General features: G+C 41.7%; 1 protein-coding gene across 2 annotated transcripts in view; it reads right to left on the bottom strand.

The window, feature by feature from the left end:
* LOC108314525 (voltage-dependent calcium channel subunit alpha-2/delta-3) overlaps positions 1–24992 on the bottom strand; it is an 823636-nt gene that overhangs the window by 536849 nt on the left and 261795 nt on the right. For both annotated transcript variants that reach the window (XM_017543458.2, XM_037743848.1), the window contains exon 4: positions 23037–23199. In XM_017543458.2, coding sequence (XP_017398947.2) covers positions 23037–23199 — 163 coding nt within the window. The remainder of the gene's footprint in view (positions 1–23036; positions 23200–24992) is intronic.

Genomic DNA, 24992 nt, shown 5'->3' with positions numbered 1-24992 from the left:
AATAATAATAATAATAATAATAACCTACACATCCAGGAAGCTCAATTAATTCCAGTTCATATAAATGCAAATAATCTACAAAAAGACACATTATAGAAAACAAAAGCAAAAAGCCAAAGACAAGGAAAAAATATTGTAAGCAGACAAGAAAAAAATGATTCATCACAAGAAAATTACGAGTTAAAATGCATAACATTAAAAGCTGACTTCTTAGTAGAAACAACAAAGGCCATCAAAACAATGAAATAACACATTCAAAGTATCAAAGAACAAAACTGTCAACCAAAAATCCTATATCCAGCAAAGCTATTTCTTAAAAAATGAATACAGAATAAAGACACTAACAGATAAAGAAAAACTGAGATAATTTAGTTCTAGTAGACGTGGCTTACAAGAGATGCTAAAAGAAGTTCTGCATGCCGAGAGCAAATAACCCAAGATGGTAACTTAAAGCCATAAGACAAAAATCAAATCACCAAAAGGTGTATATGTAACTATGAAATATGAATGAAATGAATACCCATCCCTTCACCTTTCTACAGTGATTAAATAACAATTGTATAAGGCAATGTTATGCAATGTATGGTTGGGTCTATAACATTTAGAAATGTAATATATCTGCCGAAAACAACATGAAGGAAGTGGTTGAATGCAGAGATATATTTGGCTAAGAAATCCAGATGGTAACTGAAATCCACAGGAATAAATAAAAAAAATCCAGAAATATCCTTTTAAATAAGGTTGATATAATGAAGCTATAAATATATATCATACAAAGAAAAACATATATGCCATTACAATGTAAGTATCTATATGATATACCATAATACACTATATACTATGCCACATATGTGCTATAGCTATATGAATATATGCTACGCTAACATCATACTTCATAATAAGTGTGAATGAATTAAATAATCCAAGAGGTAGAGATTTTTCAGACTAGATTTTTACAAAATGCATCAAGTATATATTATCTATAGGAGAAACACTTTAGATTCAAAGATACAGGCTAAAAGCAAAATGAAAATGAAAAGAAGTGTATTATAGAAACAGCAACCAGAAGAAAGCTGGAATGGTTACAATAATGCGACAAATAGCTTTTTAAAAAAAACTGTTACTGAAGATAAAGAGAAACATTTTATGATAATAAAAGAGTAAATCTATCAGGAAGATATAACAATTATTCACATATACACACCTAAACGCGAGCACCAAATTTCATGAAGCAAAAACTGACAGAAATGAAAACAATAAATAGACAATTAAACAACGACTGGTAAGGACTTCAGTATCTCATTTTGAGTACACAGTAGAACAACTAGGCAGAAGATTAATACGTAAATAAAAGACTCCGAAGCACTATAAACTATCTAGATGCAACAGACACTCCACCCAACAACACCTTACACATTCTCCTTACATGCACGTGGGACATTCTCTAGGATGGACCATAGGATAAAAAATAAAACAAACCTCAATAAATTCTAAAGGGTGGAAATAATCGAAAGTGTATTTTCTGCCCATAATGCAATAAAATTAGAAATCAATAACAGAAAGAAATTTGGGGGATTCACAAATATGTGAAATTAACCAACATACTCCTAAATAACCAATGCATCAAAGAAAAAGTCAAATGAGAAAAAAGCAAAATATTTTGAGATAAATGAAAATAAACAAACAAGAGACCAAAACTTAGGGAGAACAGTTACCACAGTGCTTAGAGAAAAATTTATAGCTGCAAATGTCTCTACTAAGAACGAAGAAAAAGTTCAAAGCAATAGGGTAAACTTCCACCCTAACACACTGGAAAAAGAACAACAAAGAAAGCAAAAGCAAGAAGGAGGGAAATAATAAAGACTAGAATGAAAATTAATAAAATTGAGAATAGAAAAAAAATTTAAGAAATCAATGAAACCAAAAGATGATTCATTAAAAAGATAAGAAAATTGACAAAACTTTGGCTAGGTTGAACAAGAAAAAGAAAGAAAAATTCAAATTACCAGAATCTGAAATGAAAGCAGACACATTACTAACAACTTTACAGAAATAAAAATGACCATAAAGGAACACTGTAAACAGCTGTATGCCAATAAAATAAGTAACTTGGATGAAATGGACAAATTCCTACAGACACCAACCACAAAAACTAACCCAAAAAGAAATAATCTGAATAGACCTACAACAAGTAAAGAGATTGAATTACAGCTAGTGCTCGACTTATGACCACGATTGGTTCTAATGGACCGGTCGTAACACGATTTGGTCATAAGTTGAGTAGGCTATATGTACAGTACTGTGAAATGATGTTATAAAAATCTTTAAGTCATATTTTATCATAATTTTCTTTCATTATTGTTATATATCATAATTTTATTTGTTCATTTTATGCCATTTGTATCATCTCTACACCATTTTGTTTCTTATTTTTACATTCGTCAGGTTTAAGTAAAACACTGCATTACCAGTACAACTGGTTTAATATTTGCAAAACATACAAAATTACAAAATACAGGTGCATACAAAAATACAAAATACAAGTGTAAAAAATACCATAGGAAACATTTTCCCAATTGCAAAACATATCAAAATATATAAACATGTACGAAACATTTTATTGGCCGCTGGTGCTTGGCTGCGGATCGTTGATGTCGTCATCTGAGGCAGCAGTTAGGGTTACTGGAGTTGGTTTTTTCATAAACATGGTGAGCTTTGTCTGAATTGTATGTTCCTTTTTTTCTTCATAAATTTCACGACACGGACGAAACACATCATGCGCCATCCGTTCAATCCTTGCAAATCATTTGATGTTTGGGTCCATTGCTTCGAAATGTATAAGAAATTTATTGGCAGGGGTTTGATGAAAAATATCCAAGACACAAAATACAAATTGCTGTACCAAGTCTGGGATAACAGTTGAAATGGTGCACGCAGAGATGGTAGTGCTGCCAGAAGCTGGTCCGCACTGTCGTACGCCCAGCTGGGCAACGTTTGTGCTGCCAGACGAGGAGCATGGTCGCTAGCAATTGTGGTCGTAAAGTCGAATGGTTTTAAGTTGCATAGGTCGTAAGTTGATCAATACCTGTATTAACTTTAAAAAGCTATCCAAAAAGAAAATCCAGGGCCACTGGTAAATTCTATCAAACATTTAAAGAATACCAATTCTTTACAAACTCTTTCAAAACTATAAAAAAGGAGAACGATTCCTAATACATTGTATGAGCCCAATAATACTCTGATACCAAAACAAAGACATCACAAGAAAACTATAGAGCTATCTTTTATAAATATGACTGCAAAAATCTCATACTAACAAACCAAATCCAGCAACACTTAAGAAGGATTATACACACCATAACCAAATAAGATTTATCCATAGAATGCAAGGTTGTTTTAACATCTGGAAATCAATTAATGTAATACACCAAATCAATAGAATAAAAAAACAAAAGCCACACGATCATCTCAGTAGATGCGGCAAAAGCATTTGACAAAATCCAAACCCTTTTGTGATTAAAAAAAAAGCCCTCAATAAACTAGGAATAGAAGGTGACTTTCTCAACTTTATAGAGGACATCTCCAAAATAGTAATAATAATAATAACATCTCACTTAATGGTGAAACATTAAATGCTTCATCTAAAATCAGGAACAAGAAAAGAATTACCTGCTCTTAACACTTTTCCTCAAAACTATAATGGAAGTTCAAGCCAGAAAAATAGGTATAGGTAAATGAATAAGTAAATAAATTTTGCTTTGGTTTGAATGTGTCCCCCAAAGTTCATGTGTTGGAAACTTAGTCCCCAGTACAATAGTATGGAGAGGTGGGACCTGTAAGAAATGACTAGGACACGAGGGCTCTGCCCTGATGAACGGATTAATGCCATTATCAAAATAGTAGTTTGCTACAGAAGTGAGTTCCTGGAAACAGAAATAAGCTTGGCTCCCTCCCTTTCTCACTTTCGCCTTCTCTTGCCCTTCAGCCTTCTGCCAAGAGATGAGGCAGCATGTCACATGCCAATGATATGATCTTGGACTACCTAGTCTCTAGAACTATGAGCCAAATAAACTTCTGTTCAATATAAATTATTCAGTTTATGGTATTCTGTTATAGCAACAGAAAACAGACTAAGACAATGGTATTTGGATTTGAAAGAAAGAAATAAAATTATCTCTATTACATGAGCTTGTACATAGAAGTTTCCTAAGAAATCCACTATAAAACTATTACAACTAAGAAACAAGTCAGCACAATTGCAGAATACAAAATAAATACATAAAAATCAATTGTATTTCTATACATTTCCAATAAACAGCCCAACAATAAGAAAAGAATTTCATTTATAGTATCATCAAAAAGAATAAACACTTTGAAATAATTTAATAAATTTAAGTGTCTGAAAACTACAAAACTGTTGAGAAAAATTAAAGATTCAAGTAAAATGAAAAAAAATCTCATGTTCATGAATTTGAAAGCTTAACATTGTTAAAATGGCAATACTCTCAAAAAAAAAAAAAAAAAAAGAGCTATAGATTCAATGCAATCTCTATCAGAATCCCCGGTGACCACTTTGTAGAAATTTACAAGCTAATTCTAAATACATGTAGAATTGCAAGGGACCTGGAATAGCCAAAACACTCTTGAAAAATAGGAACAAAGTTGGAGGACTCATACTTGCTGATTTCAAATTTTACTATAAAATACTAGTAATCAGGACTAGCATAAAAATAGACAGATCAAATAAATAGATTTGAGAGTCCAGAAATAAGGCTGTGTGTCTATGGTAAACTGATTTTCCACAAGGGAAATCATGACTCCTTTCAATGGGGAAAAGAATAGTTTTTTTCAACAAACCATGGTGGGACGACTGGATAGACACATGCAAAAGAATGAAGTTAGACTCTTACCTCACACTACATACAAAAAAACTTGAATAGAGCACAAGCCTAAATGTAAGAGCTAAAACTATACACCTCTTAAAAGAAAACACAGAGATAAATTTTTATGACCTTAGTTTTGGCAGTGGATTCTTAGATATGACACCAGAAGTATGAGCAACAAAATTTAAAAATAGATAAATTGGACTTCATCAAAATTGAAACCTTTTGTTCTTCAAAGAGCATCATACAGAAAGTAAAAAGACAACTTACAAAATGAGAGAAAATATTTGCAAATCATCTGTCTTGATAAGGGACTTGTATCTGGAATATATAAAAAAACTCTTACAACATCATAACAAAAAGACAACCCAATTAAAGATGAACAAAGGACCTAAAGAGACATTTCTCCAAAGAACATATTCAAATAGCCAATAAGCACATAAAAAGAAGCTTGAAATCATTAGTCATCAGAGATACAGAAATCAAAACCACTTCTCACCCTTCTGACAAAAAGTCCGATAAGAAATCAGAACCTACATACATTACTGGTGAGAATAGAAAATGATGCAGCCACTTTGATCGTTTTTCAAACAGTAAAACATAGAGTTATAATTTGATCCAGCAATTCCATTTTAGGTATATACCCAAGAGAAATGAAAACAGGTATCCACACAAAAATGTGAATGTTTTTAGCAGCATTATTCATAATAGGCAAAAAGTTAGAAGCAACCCAAGTGTCCATAAACAGATGAATGGATAAACAAAATGCAGTATTTATGTACAATGGAATATTATTTTGCCATAAAATGAATACTGATGTATGATACAAATGGAAAAATCTTGAAAACATTGTGCTAAGTGAAATAAACCAGTCACAAAAGCTCACTTATGATTGCATTTATATAACATATCCAGAAAAGGTAAATCTATATAGAGAGAAAGATCAGTCATTGCTTCGGAGCGGGGTGAATGTTGGGACATGGGAATGATAGCCAAAGAAACCCTCCCAAAGGGTTTCTTTGTGAGGTGATGAAAATGCTCTAAAATTGAATGGTTGCAAATATCTGTGAATACACTAAAACCACTGAATTGTACAGTTTAAATGGGCAAATTGTATCGTATGTGAATTGTGTCTCAATAAAGGAGTTAGGAAAAATTACAGCAACGCTCTGAGTGATTTTGATCAGTAAGTGACTGGGATGAGAGCTTCCACTCCAACCTCAGGTGTCCAAAGGCTCCCCAGGTTGTCTCTCTACAACATAAAAGGTTACTCCTTCCTGACGCTGTCCGTGGACTGAGTCAGTTCTAGGTTTTGAGAACTGCTCTTTTGTCTGGGACAAATACATTGAGCATCATCCAGAAATTAGCTACATGATGACCCAGCTTCATCTGCTTCTCAGATTAAACACTAAAGCCAGCCTCTGATTGCTGGGCCAAGACACTCTTCCCTTGGCTCTCAGGAAGGGAGGCAATGCTGGTCCAGTACCTCTGACAGAGCTGCCTCTTCTTGGTTCCCCAGAGTGTTATAATGTGAGTCCAGGAAGAGCTGCACTAGGGCACTCACTAACTATCAGCCTTTGCACATGTAACGAACTTCAGTCCTAAATATCTAAGCAGAAGGATACTGGAACCACCAGGAACTGCACTTTTGTAAGGCCTGCTTTCTTTCCACTAGCCACTTCAGTTTCCACAATATTGCAATCCGCCATCTTAAGAGGTTTTATTCTTAATGCAGATGCAGCTTGACATATCGGGCATGTTCAAACTCTTTGCTTCACTTCTTGGCTGGCACTGGTCTGGCCCCAGTGGCCTTAACAGCCATTCAGGGTCAGCATAATGTACTTTTCAACCAACCAAGTTAATACTCACTGCCCATTTAAAATGAGATATTGGTCTCCATCCTTTGTCAACAGGACATCTGACTTAGATTTCTGTCAGCTGAGATAATATAAACCATATCTCTTCAGACACAGAGTATCTATGAAACAATTCCTCCTAAGTTGGCCATCCATTATACAGAAATATATGCCACAGGCCTGGAAATGGGAGATAAGTCTCTTTCTGGCACAACCTGAAAGTATATTACATATCTCCTATGACTAAGCTATTTATTAGGAAAAGGTACTGCTTAGAATAGGAAAAGATATTATCATTGTTGCAGTGTTGCCTGAAAAGGGAGCAAGGCTCAGAAAATACTCCTACCATAGTATTGAAAGGTCTGACTTCTTCATCTCCAATTCACTCTGGGGTGGGGCTGCTAGCCTGTAGATTTTGATTCTATGAAAAGAGCCATCTCTGCCTCTCAAATGCTGGTGTCACCCAGAGCACTGTGAGATGGTGGAGATGAATGGGATCAGGAGTATCTCCCAGCTTGCGTTTGGGCTGGAAGGTAGTCTGGGCCTACTCGCATCTCTGTGTACCCCGCTTTCTTAAACCCCTGCCCTGCTAAGAGTCATTACTATTAACACCAGAACACTGACCTCTCATCTTAGAAACCGGTCCCTGGGGAGCCCCCTTTTCAGTGATGAATTCCACGAGTGTGAAATGGCTGGCCTTCACGACACACTGCAGATTTCACATGTGTAGGCATTTCATGTCTCCCCAAATGGCACCCAACTGATGACAGCTGGCACCTAGAGGCCCCTCCCTGCAGGCAGACATGCACAGAGCATGTTCGTCACCATGCCTTCCCTTTGCAGGTGGCACTTGGGGCCCCACACCCTGTGAGGTTCTTAGGTTTCTGCCCTCATCCCCTGAGTTCCTTTTTCCCCCTCAGTTTCTCAAGTGACACATACTTGTTAATTCTTCACATTAGCTACTAAACGTCATTTTCAAATATTCTATACAGAATCCATAATTATAGGCTGAAGATGGCTTTTCCTGTATAAGCAAAACAAAAAAAAAAACCTACCAAACCCTAAGTTTTCTTTCCTGTTTTGTTAACTCAAGTGACACCTGGAAGGGGAAAAAATGGTTGAAGAATGTCAAAAGATAATTTTGTATCTTGATAGCTGAAAGAACCTCTGGTAGTATCTCCTTCATCAAACTCCTTAGAATGAGCTACAGAGGAAAAGAAACCCAAAACTCTAGCATAAAATGTGTCAGGATAAGCAGAGAGCATTTCTGAATCAGGTTACCAAGAATTTCAGGCATGAAAACAACTAGTCGGGTGGCTGAGACCGAGAGGAGCCTACAGCTCGTGGCAGGTGAGTGGCTCAGGTTCCGCAGGTGCCAGGCGCGTGAGGAAGACCGCAGGACTATGTGACCCCACCTCGGTGCTTCTCAGAGGGACACTTCTCAGACCCTGGGGGAAACGCAGCATGCTCACTCGCTCTTGCTCTCCTTCTCTCTCCCGCTTCCTCACCCCTCACTCCCCCAACCCTCTCTACCGTTCCTCGCCATTCTTTCCCTCAGGCAGCTTCTCCCCATCACGCTACGGGGATCTCAGGCCCTACCGAACTTTCCCAAGAGTTGGCTAACTTGTCCAGTCTGAGGGCCGGCAAGGGAAGGAGCAGGAACGGAATCCCAACCCTCACTCAGACCACACTGACACACAGTGTGAGTCTCAGATCTGCATTATGCAGGGGAAGATCCCACCCCCATCCCCAACCCTGTTTTCACATAAAGAAGCCTCTGCAGATGTGGTCAGTCCCTGAAAATATTCCATTCAGGATACTTATGAGAGCACGATGTGCTTTGTGAGAAAGATACCAGGAAAGCCCAGCCCCAGAATGAATCCCCCAAGCACCAGGGGTTCTAGGGCTGCAAAGCTGAGGTGGATGGCTGGCCTCTTGGGTCAGGATGCCCGGGTCAACTGTAGGCTCATTCCTCAGCCCAGTGGGGTCCTGGTCCACTGCTATGAGACAGCCCAGGGAGCCTTGTCAGCCAGTTTCCAAGGCATGCAGACCAAGGAGGGAGGCAGGGCTGGAGCAACAGGAAGGTGAGCCCAAGGCAAGGCAGCCACAGGAGCATCAGGAGACATGAGCTGAGGCCTGGATCTCTGTGAGGCTCAGGATCCCCCTCAGAAAAGAGGCAGAGCTCCTGCTGGGCATGAGGAGAAGACACACGTTTACCTACTGCTGAGGTCACTGTCAGCAAGCCACGTTATACTGTAGCTGAAGGAACACAACAGCTCTACCCCTGGGTGATACTCAGTGTTTACAACTGTGTGTCACATGCTGACCAGTTACGACAGGCACAGCCTGTGGTCTGCGATGCCAACTCCTCAGTCATGGGGAGGGCTGGGGTGGACAAGAGGCACTGGGGAGGGGGTCTTAGAACTATGGCATTTACCAGCCACACGCATTGTTTCAGTATCTAAACCACCAGCATACCCACATCAATGCTCCCTGGCTGAGATCAGCCTGGGCTGCAGAACAGTCATTATGAACCAGCCATGGCTACACTCTAACCTGGCTTTGACCAGGAGGATCCAAGAAAACCTTTTCTCTTCGTCAGTGAGGAGCATCCTGGGGCCGGGCTCCTCCCAAGCCGCCTCTCTTGGGGAGTCTCTTCTTGCTCACTTAAGCAAGACAGTGAGGACAATAGGCAGACCTGGATTCAAATTCACACTTGGAGAGGTAACTAACCTCCTTGAGCCTCAGTCTTCTCATCTGTAAAGTGGTTTGTGAAAAAGCAAACCAGCACCACCTAATTTTGCCTTTTCTGGAGCTCCCACTTTTTCAGGGGGAAGCTCCCGCTGTCTCGCTAGTGCTGGTCCATCACAGTGCCCTGACTCAGCACCAACAGACGGCCCTTCATCACCTCTTCATCTGGGTTTTGGGGGCACTTTGCCTGGCTAATTCCCCTCCTCCCACTCTGCCTTTGATAGCAGTGAGAAAAAACCCTGAAAACCTACCCCAGGAAAGTCTCTGAAAATCAGGTCTGGTCCAATTTCCCCACATCCAGCCTGGGACTTGAATAAAGTAGACACGGGTGAAGATGTGACCATGTGGATTTGACTGCTGGGGCTCTTCTCCAAAGCACTAATGGGCAACCAGACTCGGAATCCAGAAACGTTTAACTCCACAGTCTGAGTTTCGCCTTGGAGAGTGATGCACCCTCAGTCTCTCTAGCCATTTGAATTATCTCTAAGATGTGGATTAGTCCACCTGCCAGAAGATAAAGTAACAGTGTGTTGCATCTCTGTGCAGATGGAGACACGCAAATATCTACATGTGTGGGCATGAAACAGTGCAGCAGCAGTTGTTGAAGTAGAAACCACTCAGGAATTGTTCTACCACCATGAAGTGAGCGGGAAAAAAGAGAAAAACATCAGAAATGTACAGGAATACCTCTGGCACTTAAGAATGAAGGGAGAATTCAAATGGTGGCCCTTTGGAGACGATGAAATGGCACTGCCACATGGTGCAGCCTGTGATGTCTTCAGAAATAAGAAAGACCATTACGTCATTAATACTAGAAACCCACCTAACACAGCTGAGGTGTGAATTTTCAAATGTCATCTTGAGGAACATGTGGCCCTGAGCAGAGAACATCCCTGAGACAGGGCACCTTATCTTCAAGGCCCACCTGTGCCACTGCCAGGCATTCATCAGGTATTGAAGATGGCCTACAAGGAGCCCCTGGCCCAGACCCCAATGACACGTCTCCATTGCCAGCCAGGCTCCAAGATGTGGCCTTCGGTAATGAGACCAAGCAGAGGGGACTGGCTGGTGCGCTCTTGGCCACTTAGCCCTGGGCCTCCATCAGGCCCCTTCCTCCTGTCTCGAGGGTTCACTGACGCCCAGGAACAGGTGCTTCACAAAGTCCTCTTGCAAGTTCTCTGTTACATCAGTGAGAGAACAAATGGCACTGCATAGTCACTTCCTGAGACAAGAAAACCTCGTTTCTAATTCCAGTGTGACCTTTGGTAACACAGACATATTTTTTTTCCAAGTGCAGAATGTTCTTCATATTTGAAGCAGGGCATTCCCATGTCTGTGACACCCCTCAGCAGATGATTAGAGTATCATAGAATCATTTTTAGAGGGAAATCATTTCTCTTTTCGCAGGCCAACATCATTCTTCTTAAAATAACCACTGTCACCATAAGGACACAATATGCCACTTAACACAGTCTCCTGCGAAGGTAGCATCTGCACTGACCGCCATCAATAACTTACTTGGGCACTCTCCTGCCTCTAACAAAAGCGCTGTCAACCATTTTCACCACAAAGCACAGAAAGCTAGCACCTGGGAAGCCACTAACAATTTGCATGCAGGTGTATTTCCTTTTATCAGATAGCTGCATCCTCTGAACAATTAACTTGTATATTGGTAGCTCTGTAATTCAACTTCTTTAGTTCTTTCATTTTTAATTACTAAAAAAGCAACACATGTTCCTCATAAAATATTCAAACTGAACAGAAGGATAGAAAGTGGAAAGTCAGCGCTATTAATTTCCTGAACATCTCTCCAGAAATCTGCATATACAACCACTTATATCCTTCTCTCTCTCTCTCTCTCTCTCTCACACACACACACACACACACACACACACACACACACACACACAGATTTTACTATGCATTTTCTTCTGCATCTTTCTCACTTGCTGGGCACCTTTCGGACCCTTCTCCTGAGCACAGGGAGTTCCAGCTCAGCAGAATCTCTTGGTCCCAGGAAACGCCCATACCTTCTGAGATGTTCCATGATAAAAGGATGCCATAATCAAATAAGTTAGGGAAACACTGATGCATCAAATTGAATGGCTTTCTCTCTCTATAGTAGAAATTCATATTCCTTGCACATCTCAGGTACATAGTGGAATGCCAAGGGCAATAGATTCTCCAAGGCATTGCCCTCCCTTATCTTATCCCAAAACCTTTTGTCAAGGACTACTTACCAATAGCTTGTGGTGTGTTCTCTCCCACTGCAATATTCTCCACCTCTCACCTTGCCCCAGCCCCTGGCTAAATTATTTCCTACCCATCCTTCAGATGGTAGCAGAGCTAAGTGTCCTCTGCCCATGGCCACCTCCACCTTGCCAGTTCAGCCCAGGCTGAGCTGCATAGAATACACCCTTACTGTACCACAACTCTTTACAGCATTTCCTCTGGGTGCATCATACGCTCAGCTGTGTGCTGACTTTCCACCTACCTTCCCACTGACCTATAAGCTCCAAGAGAGCATGGACAGAGTCTCCTCATCTCTCACCACACCTCCTCACACGCGGGCAGCGTCTGGCATGCTAGAGGTGCTCCATGAATATTTATTGAATCAATAGATGGTGGCAGTGTCCCACAGAACCCAGCTCTGCAAATGTCACTCCAGTGAAGGAATTCACTTCTCCTAAACATACTGCAGTGAACTTTCTGGCAAGGAGAAGAGCCTTTTTGCATTCTGAATCATCATCACCTCCTTACTCACTTCTCTTATACATATTTTGGTATGGCAAGTTTGCAGGATTAAATGTGGAAACGTCTCATTCCCAACAGAAATATCCCCTATGTGTGAGCAGTTGGTACCCATTGGCATTCTGCTGCAGAATTTGCCTCCCATTTTTAAAACGACTCTTTGCTGCAACATTATTTTCATAAAGGGAAAAAATTGGAAGTGTTTATGTAAAATAAGACTAGTTTTCATTTATGATGGATTTTCACATGCTGAGAAGAAAATAGCACAATTTGACAAAAACAGGGCCTTCCCTTTGCTGTATATGTAAAATGTGCATGTAAACAGACATGATGGCCGGGTACAGTGGCTAACACCTGTAATCCCAGGATTTTGGGAGGCTGAGTCAGGTGGATCACTTGAGGTCAGGAGTTTGAGACCAGCCCGGCCAACATAGTGAAACCCTGTCTCTACTAAAAAAACAAAAATTTAGCTGGGTGTGGTGGTACACACCTGTAAACCCAGCTACTTGGGAGGCTGAGGCAGTAGAATCACTTAAACCTGGGAGGCGGAGGTTGCAATGAGCCGAGATTGCACCACTGCACCCCAGCCTGGGTGACAGAGTGAGACTGCATCTCAAAGAAAAAAAGAAAATTAAAAAAAAAAACAGGTATGACATAGCCAGCTGAAAACTCAGCCATCAGAATGGTGGAGATGGTGGCATGCAGGGCACAGTAGAGAAAGGCAGTGTGGAGCCTGGGTGGTTCTAAAGCCAAAGCGTTGGGCTTGCATGCTGATGGCCCACTTTGCCAGCCGAGTGATTCTGAGCAAATCTCTAAGCCTCAGCTTTCTCACCTGTAGAATGGGAATTAATAGTGGTCCCTGCTTCAGTGAGTTGTAGGTAGGATTGCATTGTATGAGACCATACTGTTCCTGGCACAGAGCAGGCACCACAGAAATGTTACCTGAAGGAAAAACACTGATGGAGGCATCAGTTGACTAATGTACAAGCGAGTGTCTGTAAGGTCAATGAGTAGATAGTGTGTTCTGGACAGAAGTTTCCATCAGCTTGGTTTTGGGAAGAGTAAAAGAGTGTAAAAAATAAAAGATTTTCTTTATGTCCCTGCCAATGCTATTGCTTCCAAACAGCTGAAAGCTCCCAGGCCCTTCTAACAGTCCCCAGCAAAAGAAAAGCAAAGAGCATTATTTGAAGCCTGATATGGTTTGGCTGTGTCCCCACCCAAATCTCATCTTGAATTCCCACGTATTGTAGGAGGGACTCAGTGGGAAGTAACTGAATCATGGGGGCAGGTCTTTCCCGTGCTATTCTCACGATACCGTCACAAGACACTATCTCGTGAGACAGTCTCACAAGATCTGACGGTTTTATAAGGACGAGTTTCCCTGCACAAGCTCTCTCTTTGCCTGCTGCCATACATGTAAGACAAGACTTGCTCCTCCTTGCCTTCTGCCATGATTGTGAGGCCTCCCCAGCCACGTGGAACTGTAAGTCCATTAAACCTCTTTTTCTTCCTCATCTCAGGTATGTCTTTATCAGCTGTGTGAAAATGGACTCATACAAAGCCCTATAGCCTTTCATTGACATAGACATCAAGCTTCCTGGAAGCCAAGTGCCCCAAGAAGCAGGACATGAGCACACAGAGGTTCACCACATCCGTGCATGATGAGCAGGTGGGTGAAGAGCAGGTCCAGGAATCAGAGACCGAGCCACCTGCCAGGACACTTGTCGGCTCTGACCCTGCAGCTCTACCTCCACATTGTCCTCTGTTCACTGAATTTCTTGATGTACAACCACAGTGAAAAAAGGGTTTCCAAGGTGCAGAAGAAAAAAGAAGGCTACCTGGCTCAGGATCAGAGATACTCCCAGGCATAAGCCATACCACTGTGGCCTTCACTATTATTCTTGTAGCAATACTAAGAATTGAGGCTGTCAGTAAACCTTTGTTACATAGTAGTCTGAAGTGCTTAAGATCCATTGTATCATTTTATCCTCACAAAACCCCCATGAGTTGGGTGCTACAGTTGTCTTTGCACAGATGAGCAAGGAGCAAGGTCCCAGGCTTTTGTGGGAGTAGGGTCAGCCTGGAGGCAGCAAGGATAAATATATATATATTACATTTACACTCATATTTACACTCATACCACAAGTACTGAGCAAGCCCCATGGCCCATGGCTGGCCAGGGCACCAGGCTAGCATTCCCAAGGAGGCTTGGGGGCTGCCTGCAGGACCATCTGTTGGTCTCTGCTGTGCTTCTTAAATCCTGGAAGCCCAGCCTGCATTTCCTTCAGCAAGGCAGCCTCCTTCTCAATCAGGGGGACCTGTGGCATATATAACTGAGTCAGCCCAGATACAGTGGCTCTTAATCTCTTTTCTGCACGGGAACACACCTGACAGCCACCACAGGCTGCAGCTTTCATTGCTGCAATTTTCACCGTGCTGAAGGTGGCTCCACCCTTCTTCTTCCCAGGCAAAATACAGACCAGAAAGCAAGTGCCTGAGCATGAAGGTATCATAGAAATGACCTTGAACCCTCTCTAAGTCATTTTTTAAAGTACATCACCTACAAACGCCAGCTCCCTACAATTACTGTGATATTTCACAAATGTCAGGGCACCAGGGTGAAATAAAACACCATTAGTAATCATTCCTACTCTCCCATTGTCCTTTACTGCCCCTGGCACCAACTTTCAGAATTTCTCTAGCCTAGGTACAGCTCCTAACCAACTGCAAGACTCCAATTGGATTCCCATTCCTTCTAAAAGAGAGATCCTGAAAGTAATTACTTCATTACGTATACATCTAAAATTACTGTCTTCAGAAAGACACAAACAAAAAAAAAATCAAAATTTAAATACAAGCAAAGTTGACAGAACCACAAAGCAGATGAAAAACAACCATTTGTGATGGCTTGTAGTAAGAGGATTCACTTCAATTCAACAACATCCTTGCAAACGCTTTTCTATTCCAGGTCCTCTGCTAGGGTCCCAAGGGAATGAAAAAAAAAAAAAAAAAAACACACAGACAGCCCCTGCCCCTGCCCCCAAGTTCAAGGGAGGAGACTGCAGTGAAAAGGAAACTGCTGTACAACGTGATGAATACTGTAACAGAAGGCGTGACAAAACCCCCACAGGGGGCGTACATGAGAAAGCAGAGGATGGTTCTGGAGACCAGGGCTAGGGCTGGAGGGAAAGACACAGCAGCTATAGAGCTGGGCTCTCAGGACAGGATGGGTCTTTCCAGAATGGAGCAAAGGACAGCACAGCACCCTCAGCAGGAGGTCAGAGCCTATGCAAAGGTCTTCAGCGAGTCTGGACTACTGGGACCTAGTACGACCAGGAAGAGGTAGAACGGGGTAGCCAGGAAGAGAGCAGCAAACCAGAGCTGGTTTGTGAGCACATTTCACTTCATTCTACAAAGAGGAATGAAGGGAAGAGGGTCTGGGCTTGGAGATGAGCATCCCCTGCAAGTTTCTGGCAGGGCAATGAGGGTAACCCATCTGGTTTGCTGGGAACTAAGTCTATGTGGGGAATCGATGTGTATCAAATGCCTCCCTGTGCCAGGTGCTGTGCTGGGTGCTGCACCTTCACTCTTTTTTTTTTCTTTTTAATAATCTCCTGGTCCTTGACAGGTCAGCCAACTGAAGAAAGGCTTACCTCCACTTCTTCTTCTTCTTCTTCTTTTTTTTTTTTTTTTTTGAAACAGAGTCTTGCTGTGTCACCAGGCTGGAGTGCAGTGGCGCAATCTCGGCTCACTACAATCTCCGCCTCCTGGGTTCAAGCAATTCTCCTGCCTCAGCCTCCTGAGTAGCAGGGATTACAGGTGTGCGCCACCACGCCCAGCTAATGTTTTTTTGTATTTTTTTAGTTGAGACAGTGTTTCACCATGTTGGCCAGGATTGTCTCAATCTCTTGACCTTGTGATCCACCCACCTCAGCCTCCCAAAGTGCTAGAATTACAGGCATGAGCCACCATGCCCGGTCTTCTTCTTCTTTTTTTTTTTTTTTAATTTTACTTTAGGTGCATACTATATCTGGCATTTCTCCTCATGTCAACCCTCCCCACCTTCCCCATCCCCCGCTATCTCTCCCCTATCCCCCTCCAACAGCCCCCAGTGTGTGATGCTCCTCTCCCTGAGTCCATATGTTCTCGTTGTTCAATACCCACCTATGAGTGTTTGGCTTTCTGATCTTGTGTCAGTTTGCTGAGAATGATGGTTTCCAGATTCATCCAAGTCCCTACAAAGGATACGAACTCATCGTTTTTTATGGCTGCATAGTATTCCATGGTGTACATGTACCACATTTTCTCTGTCCAGTCTATCATGGATGGGCATTTGGGTTGGTTCCAGGTTTTTGCTATAGTACACAGGGCTGCAATGAACATATGTGTGCATGTGTCTTTATAGTAGGACGATTTATAGCTCTTTGGGTATATACCCAGTAATGAAATTGCTGGGTCAAATGGAACTTCTATGTCTAGATCCTTGAGAAGTCACCACGCTGTCTTCCACAATAGTTGAACTAATTTACACTCCCACCAACTGTGTAAGAGTGTTCCTATTTCTCCACATCCTCTCCAGCATCTGTTGTCTCCAGATTTTTTAATGATCTCCATTCTAACTGGTGTGAGATGGTATCTCAATGTGGTTTTGATTTGCATTTCTCTAATGACCAGTGATGATGAGCATTTTTTCATATGTTTGTTGGCCTCATGTATGTCTTCTTTTGAAAAGTATCTGTTCATATCCTTTGCCCACTTTTGAATGGGGTTGTTTGTTTTTTTCTTGAATATCTGTTTTAGTTCTTTGTAGATTCTGAATATTAGCCCTTTGTCAGGTGGGTAGATTGCAAAAAAATTTTTCCCCTTCTGTTGGTTGCCAGTTTGCTCTAATGATGGTTTCTTTTGCTGTACCGAAGCTCTGCACCTTCTTTAATGTTCAAATTAACAATTTACATCTTACAGATGAAGAAACAGAAGCCCCCAGAGTGAAATGCTCTTTCTAGTCCACCATGCTAATATTCATAGCATTGGATGCAAGTCCAGGCCTGTTCACTCACCAAAGGCTCCTTGATGGCTCTGGAAAGAGCTCCAAAGTAGACAGGGACAGACATGATGGGGATGGCACAGGACAGTGGCCCAGGTGAAAAGGGAACCAGGGATGAGAATAGTGTTTCAAAGAGCCTTAGGTAGGAGGCATAAACTCTTTTCTCACTTGCATTTTGGGAAAGAAACACCTGTAACTGAAGTGATGCCTTTGAGTTTTGCCTCAGGTAATTTCTCTGGACCTGACTCTAAAACAGAGGCTGTGGAAGAATTGTCTTGGAGAATGGCAGTCCCCACTGCTGCCTTCAACACATAGGGTCATTGTCAATGACATAATGCACTGAAAGTCCTCACTTCAGAGCACAGCTGTTTGTAAGTAATCCACTCCGTCCACTCCATCCATCCATCCATCCATCATCCATCCATCCACCCATCTACCCATCTACCTATCCACCTATCCATCAATCTGTTCATCCATCCACTCATACATTTATCCATCCATCCATGCAACCATCCACCTATTCATTTATCAAGTGCAACTTTCAGGCTAAACATAAGCCAAGGATAGTATTGAGAGACCACAAAGGGCCACATGACACCTTCCTTCTACTAATATCACCTCTGAGGAAATACAGACACACACCTATGCATACACACATATACATCTCTGCAGACCCATGGTTATGTGCATACGTCTTACATACACTGAGGAAGTATAGAGGCATTGCCAATAAAACGTGAACTCAGCCATTCAACTTGTGAATTTTAAGTCAGGGATAGTTATTTTGCGATATAAAAATATAATTTCCAAACTAGAAGAGGAAAAATTATGAGTAGTTTGGGATGACAGCTATGGAGTCACTTCAATGGCACTATTTTGTATGTTTCTTACCAAATACCTTAGGCCTATTATGCTCACATTGCTGGAACAGGGGTTCCTGGGATCCAAACTACATCTTGGGAAAGCTCCCTGGGCCCTTTGTAGGTAGCAACAGACCATGTGGAAGGAGGTTCTTAAGTGTTATTTCTCCAGGTCCAGAGCCGTGTGGAGTCCCCTGATCTTGACTCCCAAGACCAAGTTATGGCCACATCACCATCACATTCCATTAGGGCTGGGAAACAACAAGGAAGCAAGATTGAGCCTAATCCAAATGCTTCAGTTCAGAATCCCAAGAAGAAAATCCATTTCGAGTTGGAATCTGTTTCTGATGTCCTGGGGTCAGTCACCCTTGTTCACTTATGTGTGTGCGTTCTCTCTCTCCCTCCCTCTCAAACACACACACACATGAAGGGAATAGAAACAAAGGGAAAGCAAAAAAAAATTTAAACAGCTTTTTATAAGGTTTGCGAGCCTTCTTGCACATCAAATAGCTCTTGGAAAACAACATTTTAATGATTTCCGTATAAACAAATCAGAAACATATGGATTAAATTTCCCTTAAAATATACACATGTAATTAAGGGGAAAAGTGCTTGGCAAAATGCATTTTGTGTTTTATCAAACTCAACATTTGAAAAATAGGTTGAGACATCTGACAAATCCAAATTCAGCAAGCCTGCCCATCCCTCCAGCAGCCTGCATCCTCTGCTCCTAAGCAGGGGACCCAATCCCGTCTCATCAGACCTTTGCCCTTTCCTTGGGCTTTTTAGAACCTACTAGATTATAATAGACAGATTGATTTCTCGTGCCCTGCAGTGGTGGTTACAGGTCTTCCCTTTCCTGGAGCTCTCACTCACATCCAACCTGACCAGGACCCACTCCCCATGGTTGCCCTACCCTCACATCTGTGACTGCATAAAATATCTGTGCCTCGTTTTCCTCATCCATAGGCTGGAGATGACAATCATAGTGAGTTGCCTGAGGGATTGTGCAGAGGATTAAACACTCAGAGGGGTGCACAGCATATGCTGTCCACCCAGAACGCAAGTCTGAATGTTTGTGTCCCTCCAAAAGTTGTATGTTGAAACCTAATCACCAAGGTGATGGCATTAGAAGGGGGGCCTTTAGCAGGTGAGTAGGTACTGGGACTCCCAGACTGAGGGAGCTTATTGTCCAAGGGGGCTGTGGAGCAGAGCGAGTTGGGCAGATCCCAGCTGAAGTGGCAGCAGCGGGAACAGCTGCTCCTCTGTAAAAAGGCCATTATGGAGGCTGCGAGGGCTGGCCAGGTGGTGAGAAGCTGTGAGGAATAAATACAGTGAAATAAAATACAATGAAAGAAAGAAGAAGTTGTGTTCAGTGAACAGAAGTGAGGGGTCTCACCTGGCTGGACACAGGTGGAAAATGGAAATGACAGAATAGGTTGAGAGCACAGCATTTTCTTTCACACACATTCACATGTATACAAACTCACACGCACAGACCTGCCCATACACAGAAACATGCACACACATATAATATGTATCTATATATGTACCTATATGGGTGTGTATGTGTGTTTGTGTGTGTGTGTGTATAAACTTTACAGCACTTCAGCCTAGAAAGTCCTTAAAAGAGTTCATCTTTATTTGAATTATCTGCCAGATCATCAGCAGTTCTCGCAAAAGCATCCTGCCTCATGCTTTACTCGTGAAGGATGAGGAGTCATTTATGGCTCTAAAGGTATCAGCCATTCATCTTCAAAGTCCCTGAAATAGTAAGACTCACAGGCTGGGGATGCCAGAGCAGCACTCAGCAAACATCTGCTGAAAGAGTTTCATAAAAAAAAGTTGCTGCGTCAGGCACCATGGAGGCCCTGAGAAATATTTCTAAAGACTCTATGAAAATGGCTTTTGAGTTCCCATGGGCACAGCTTGCCCACGTCACCAACTTTGAAGCTGTAGTCTCTTTTGGTACCTAAGAGAAAGGCACCTCAGCCAGACAGGAAAGCATGAACCCAGCTGAACAGCCTAGCTGCCAGGCCCAGCCAAGGAGGCAGAAAGCAGATTGTAGAAAGCAGGTAGAGTTTACCAACTAGTTTCATCTTGGACTAGAAATTATACCTAAGAACACAGAGCATCACAGCTCCTAAGCAATTATCAAACCACTTTGCCGTGTGCCCACAGAAGTCCAGGCAGCTAGGACAGAATGAGCTTGTATTGGTTTTCTTTGTTGTGGGTAAGATTTCCAACCCAAAAACAGCACAGCCAGTGACCAATCATTGAACATTTGTTTTGAGTACATGTCATCAATAACTAGATCTGAGCTGGAGGGCCTTCAAAACATAAAATATATTTCTGCAGCTTGAAAAGACAAAAAGGCTGTTAGGGGCTGGTTTAAATTAGGTAGAGTGAAGACAGGAATTTGCATGAAGTCCCTGCCTCTCCTCTGCCCTTGGGCAGTGATTCACTGCCTGGCTGAAACAAAATACAACACCTGGTTGACACTGATCCATGCCCCACAGCCTGGCTGGGTGACAATGGACTGGGCAGAGGTGATGGGCAGGTCCCAGGAGGGCTGCTGAGAATTTGAATATCATTATCTACCTCCCGTGGCTGAAGAAATCCATCTCTGACGATTCTGTCTAGGGATTCTTACAAGCATAATTCTATAGCCTGTGTGATCAATGGTGATGTGGGTCCCTTATGTGTTCCTACCATTAAAGGGCACAATTATGTCTTTAAAGCTAGAGGTGCAATTAAATGTCTATAATGGTGTTAATGGCTCAAGCAACCTTGAAGCAGCTGTCATATTTTAAAAGATGATTCTGAATTGTTTTATGTCTGAAATTACTCCATAAAATCTTGTTAACTTTTTATCTCCAGTTAGGAATATATTTATGCCAAGAAGATGGCTTTCTTCTGGCCACAATGCACAAAAACGGGCAGCTTCGTTTAGGACTTCTTCAGCTGACAGGGTCATTCTGGAGAACTAAACTCCACTGAACAAAGCTGAGCTCAGCCCTCTATGTCTTGGCTCCATTTGTTTCCAAGGAAGAGCCCAGAGTAAAGAGCAGGGTATAGCATATGACCCAGTCCAGAGCCCTCTGGGATTTTAGACTGACATCACTTTCTCTACGAGAAAAAAAGGGGAAAAGATGAATTGCGGCCCTGCCAATGGGAACAAGCAGACAGGTCCCATTCTTGGCACTCTCAATGTCCCCTGGCTGTCCACACTGTGGCCAATATGTGATACGTGTTGTTCTAATTATCTCATTATCTGCCTGTTCCCCAAATGAACTGCAAACCCCTTGAGGGAGGGGCTGCATCTGATTCACCTCTGTATCCCCAGTAACTATAAGAACAGTTAATGAATGGGGTGCTGCCTTCACTGACTCTTAAGGATGGATAACAGATAAACCAGGAAAAGGAGATATTAGGTATCCAACCACAAAGATCAGCCACAAGGAAAATGTTTCAGAGACAGTCAGTTGGAATCTCTTTAATCATTGACCAAGCTCCTTAAATAGTGACTTAGAACAATTCAGAAGTGCAATTTGTATTCATGTCATTCTCCAATAAAAACAATGGCAGCTAAAATGCACTGCGCACTTTCTGTGTTCTACTGCTGTATTAAGGGGTACACACGCATTGTTTTATATCCTCTCGCTAACCCTCTGAGGGAGGCAGTAACATTATCCCTGTTTTACAAAAAGAGAAACTGAGACTCAGAAAGGCAAAGTTACTTGCTTAAGATCACACAGCCTACATGGGGAAGAACAGGACTTAAACCCATAGCCCTTGCTCTTGATTACTGAGCTCTTGTATATGATTTGGAAACTGAATGCTGTGATCGAAACTGGCCCCTGATATCTTTGAAACCTTGATGGGAGACAACGCAGCACATTTTTTACTTTGAATACGCTATGACTTTCTGGCTTGTTTTTCTAGGAGGCAAACTCTTTGTTTAGAAGTTTTTTAGGTATGACAAAGTAGAGCAAACTACTACTCAATAACAGTAGATAAAGATGCTGAAAACAAACGCTTTATAAACATCATTCCATTTAGCCCTCACAACCACCCCCATGAGGTAGATATGATTATTACTCACATCGTAAGATGAGAAAGTTAAGACCTAAAAAGATGAAATGATATGCCCAAGGTCACAGCCAGAAAGAAGTAGAACACATGGCCCTACCAGAGTCCTCCGAGCCCAGTCCTTGGCCACTATAATTCCAACTGGAATAGGCAGATGGGAACCTTGGGAAAAATAAACTCTAGAGTTTAGGTGAAGACTGGATGTGAGGCATACGAGCCTGGAAATAAGGGATTCTGTTAAGGTCCATGCTACTTTGTACTCTGAGAAGAGACCATAGCTGTTTCCATTGTGCCCCTGGGAGCTCCCCAACCCTTAAATGCCATTCTAGAAACTGGAAGAAGAAAACAAAGGCACTACATCAGGAGTCAGCAGACTACAGCCTGCAGGTTACATCCAGCCATCTCTTTCTGTAGATAAATTTTATTGTTGCACAGCCATGCCCACTGATTTACATATGGCTGCTTTTGTACCTAAACAGCAGAGCTGAGTAGCTGCAACAGAGCCTCTATGGCTGGCAAAGTCTAAGATATCTACTATCTGATCCTTTATAGAAACGTTTGGCAACCCCTGGACCAATTGTTAGCGAGCCTGACATAAACAACCAGCCAGAGAAACAGCAAGCCCAGAAGCTCCAGGCAAAACAGGTATATGCTTCATCTATCTAGTTGATACCTGACACACGCAGCTTGTAAGTACTTTTCAAAAAAATTAAAAAATGATATCCCAAACCAGCCAGCCCCTGCTTCTCAACCCCCTGACTCTTCACCTTCTAAAAAGAGCAGCATCTGGGAGTCTTACCTTTGTTGTACATGTTTGTTGGTACTTGGACATCACTTAGACTGATGTTCACAGGCAAATTATTAAAATGGTCATTTGGGGCTAAGATGAATTCCTTTCCCAGCTCCAAAAAATTCCCGTCTTTGTCCCTTTCATTTATCAGCACAGCATTGAAGTATTCATACTGAAAGACAAAGTTAAAAAACATTACACGTGGCTTAGAGAAGAGGGCTGTGAACTCAGATAGATGGGCATAGTCCGTGTGCCATCCCCTACACTGTGGACCCTGATCTGCTCACATAATCTCTTTAAATCTTATATACTGTCCATGGCTGCTTTTGCATAGGTTAGATAGTGTTATATAAATATTTTCCAATGTTACTAAATATTCCTAGAAAACATAAATGTAAGGGGCAACACAGTACTTCCTTATGTGCATGCAGAGAAAACTGCCCTAAAAACATTTTTATTATTTAAAATTTGAAGAGAGACCCTGACTTTATGCGGCCTACATTAAGTTGAAGCAGGCCGAAAATCAACAAAAAATAACAGGTAAATATATGTCAGATCATCATGCTTGCTATGGAAAATTAACACAGCAGGGTTGGGGATCAGCAGCTTCTGAAGGACTGTGTGTTTATACATGATGCTTGAGACGGTCTCACTGTGTTGGTGACACTCATAGAGATTGAAGGAAAGGAGAACTCCAGTGGCATGGGAATCGGGGAAGCATCTGAGGAAGGGCAGCAAGGGGAAAGGTCTCAAATGGGAGTGTGCTGGCATGATTTACAAATGACTATATCATCATCAACTCACATATAGGGAAGGCTTATTTTGTGTCAGAAATTATTTTAAGTACTTTTCACATGTTAACTCATTTGATTCTCCTAACAATGTTATGAGGTGGATTTTGTAAGTATTCCTACTTCACAAATGAGAACACTTAGGTATAGAGAATTTGTGTACCCTGCAAAAAATTACACAGCTGAAAAGGAGAGCCAGAATTCAAATACAGGCAATCTATCTCAAGTCCATGCTTGAATCTACTATACAAGATGGCTGATGCTGCCATCTTGTGGGTAGAATTAACAGACCAGGACCTTAAAATAACTACAATTAATATGCTCCAGAGGCTAATGGAAAAAGCGGACAACATGCAAGAGCAGATGGGTAATATAAGCCAGGGGTGGGGTGGGGGGGTGGATACTCTATGACAGAATCAATGTAAATGCTGGAAATAAAAAACACTGTAACAGAAATGAAGAATCATTTGCTGGCTCATTAGTAGACTGGATATAGCTGTGGAAATAATCAGAGCACGAAGATATGTCAACAGAAACTCCCCAAAAAGAAAAGCAAGAAGAACAGAGAAAAAAAAAGAAACAGAATATTGAAAAACTGTGAGACAATCATGAAAGGTGTAACATATGTGTAATAGGATACCAGACTGAGAAGAATAGAAAATGAAATATTTGAAATAATAGTGGCTGGGTATTTTCCAAAATTAATGACAAAAACCAAACGACAGTTCAGAGAACACTGAACACAATAAATATTACAATGATCTACATCTACACATATCATATTCAAGCTGTAGAAAAATCAAAGAAAAATAGAAAATCCTGAAAGAAGCCAGAAAGAGAGTGGGAGAATCTTAACTGTAGGGGAACAGGGATAAGGATTACATCAGACTTTTCTTCAGAAGCCATGCAGGCAAGAAGAGACTGGAGTGAAACACTTAAAAAGTGTTCAAGGATGTTCACCACATAAACAGAACCAAAGACAAAAACCACATGATTATCTCAATTGATGCAGAGAAGGCCTTTGACAAAATTCAACAGCCTTTTATGCTAAAAACCCTCAATAAACTAGGTATTGATGGAACATATATCAAAATAATAAATGCTATTTACAACAAACCAACAGCCAATATCATACTGAATGGGCAAAAACTGGAAGCATTCCCTTTGAAATCTG

The sequence above is a fragment of the Cebus imitator genome, unplaced genomic scaffold (assembly GCF_001604975.1).
Source record: "Cebus imitator isolate Cc_AM_T3 unplaced genomic scaffold, Cebus_imitator-1.0 Scaffold8, whole genome shotgun sequence".
Lineage (NCBI taxonomy): Eukaryota > Metazoa > Chordata > Mammalia > Primates > Cebidae > Cebus > Cebus imitator.
This window is presented reverse-complemented; position numbering and strand designations above follow the sequence as displayed.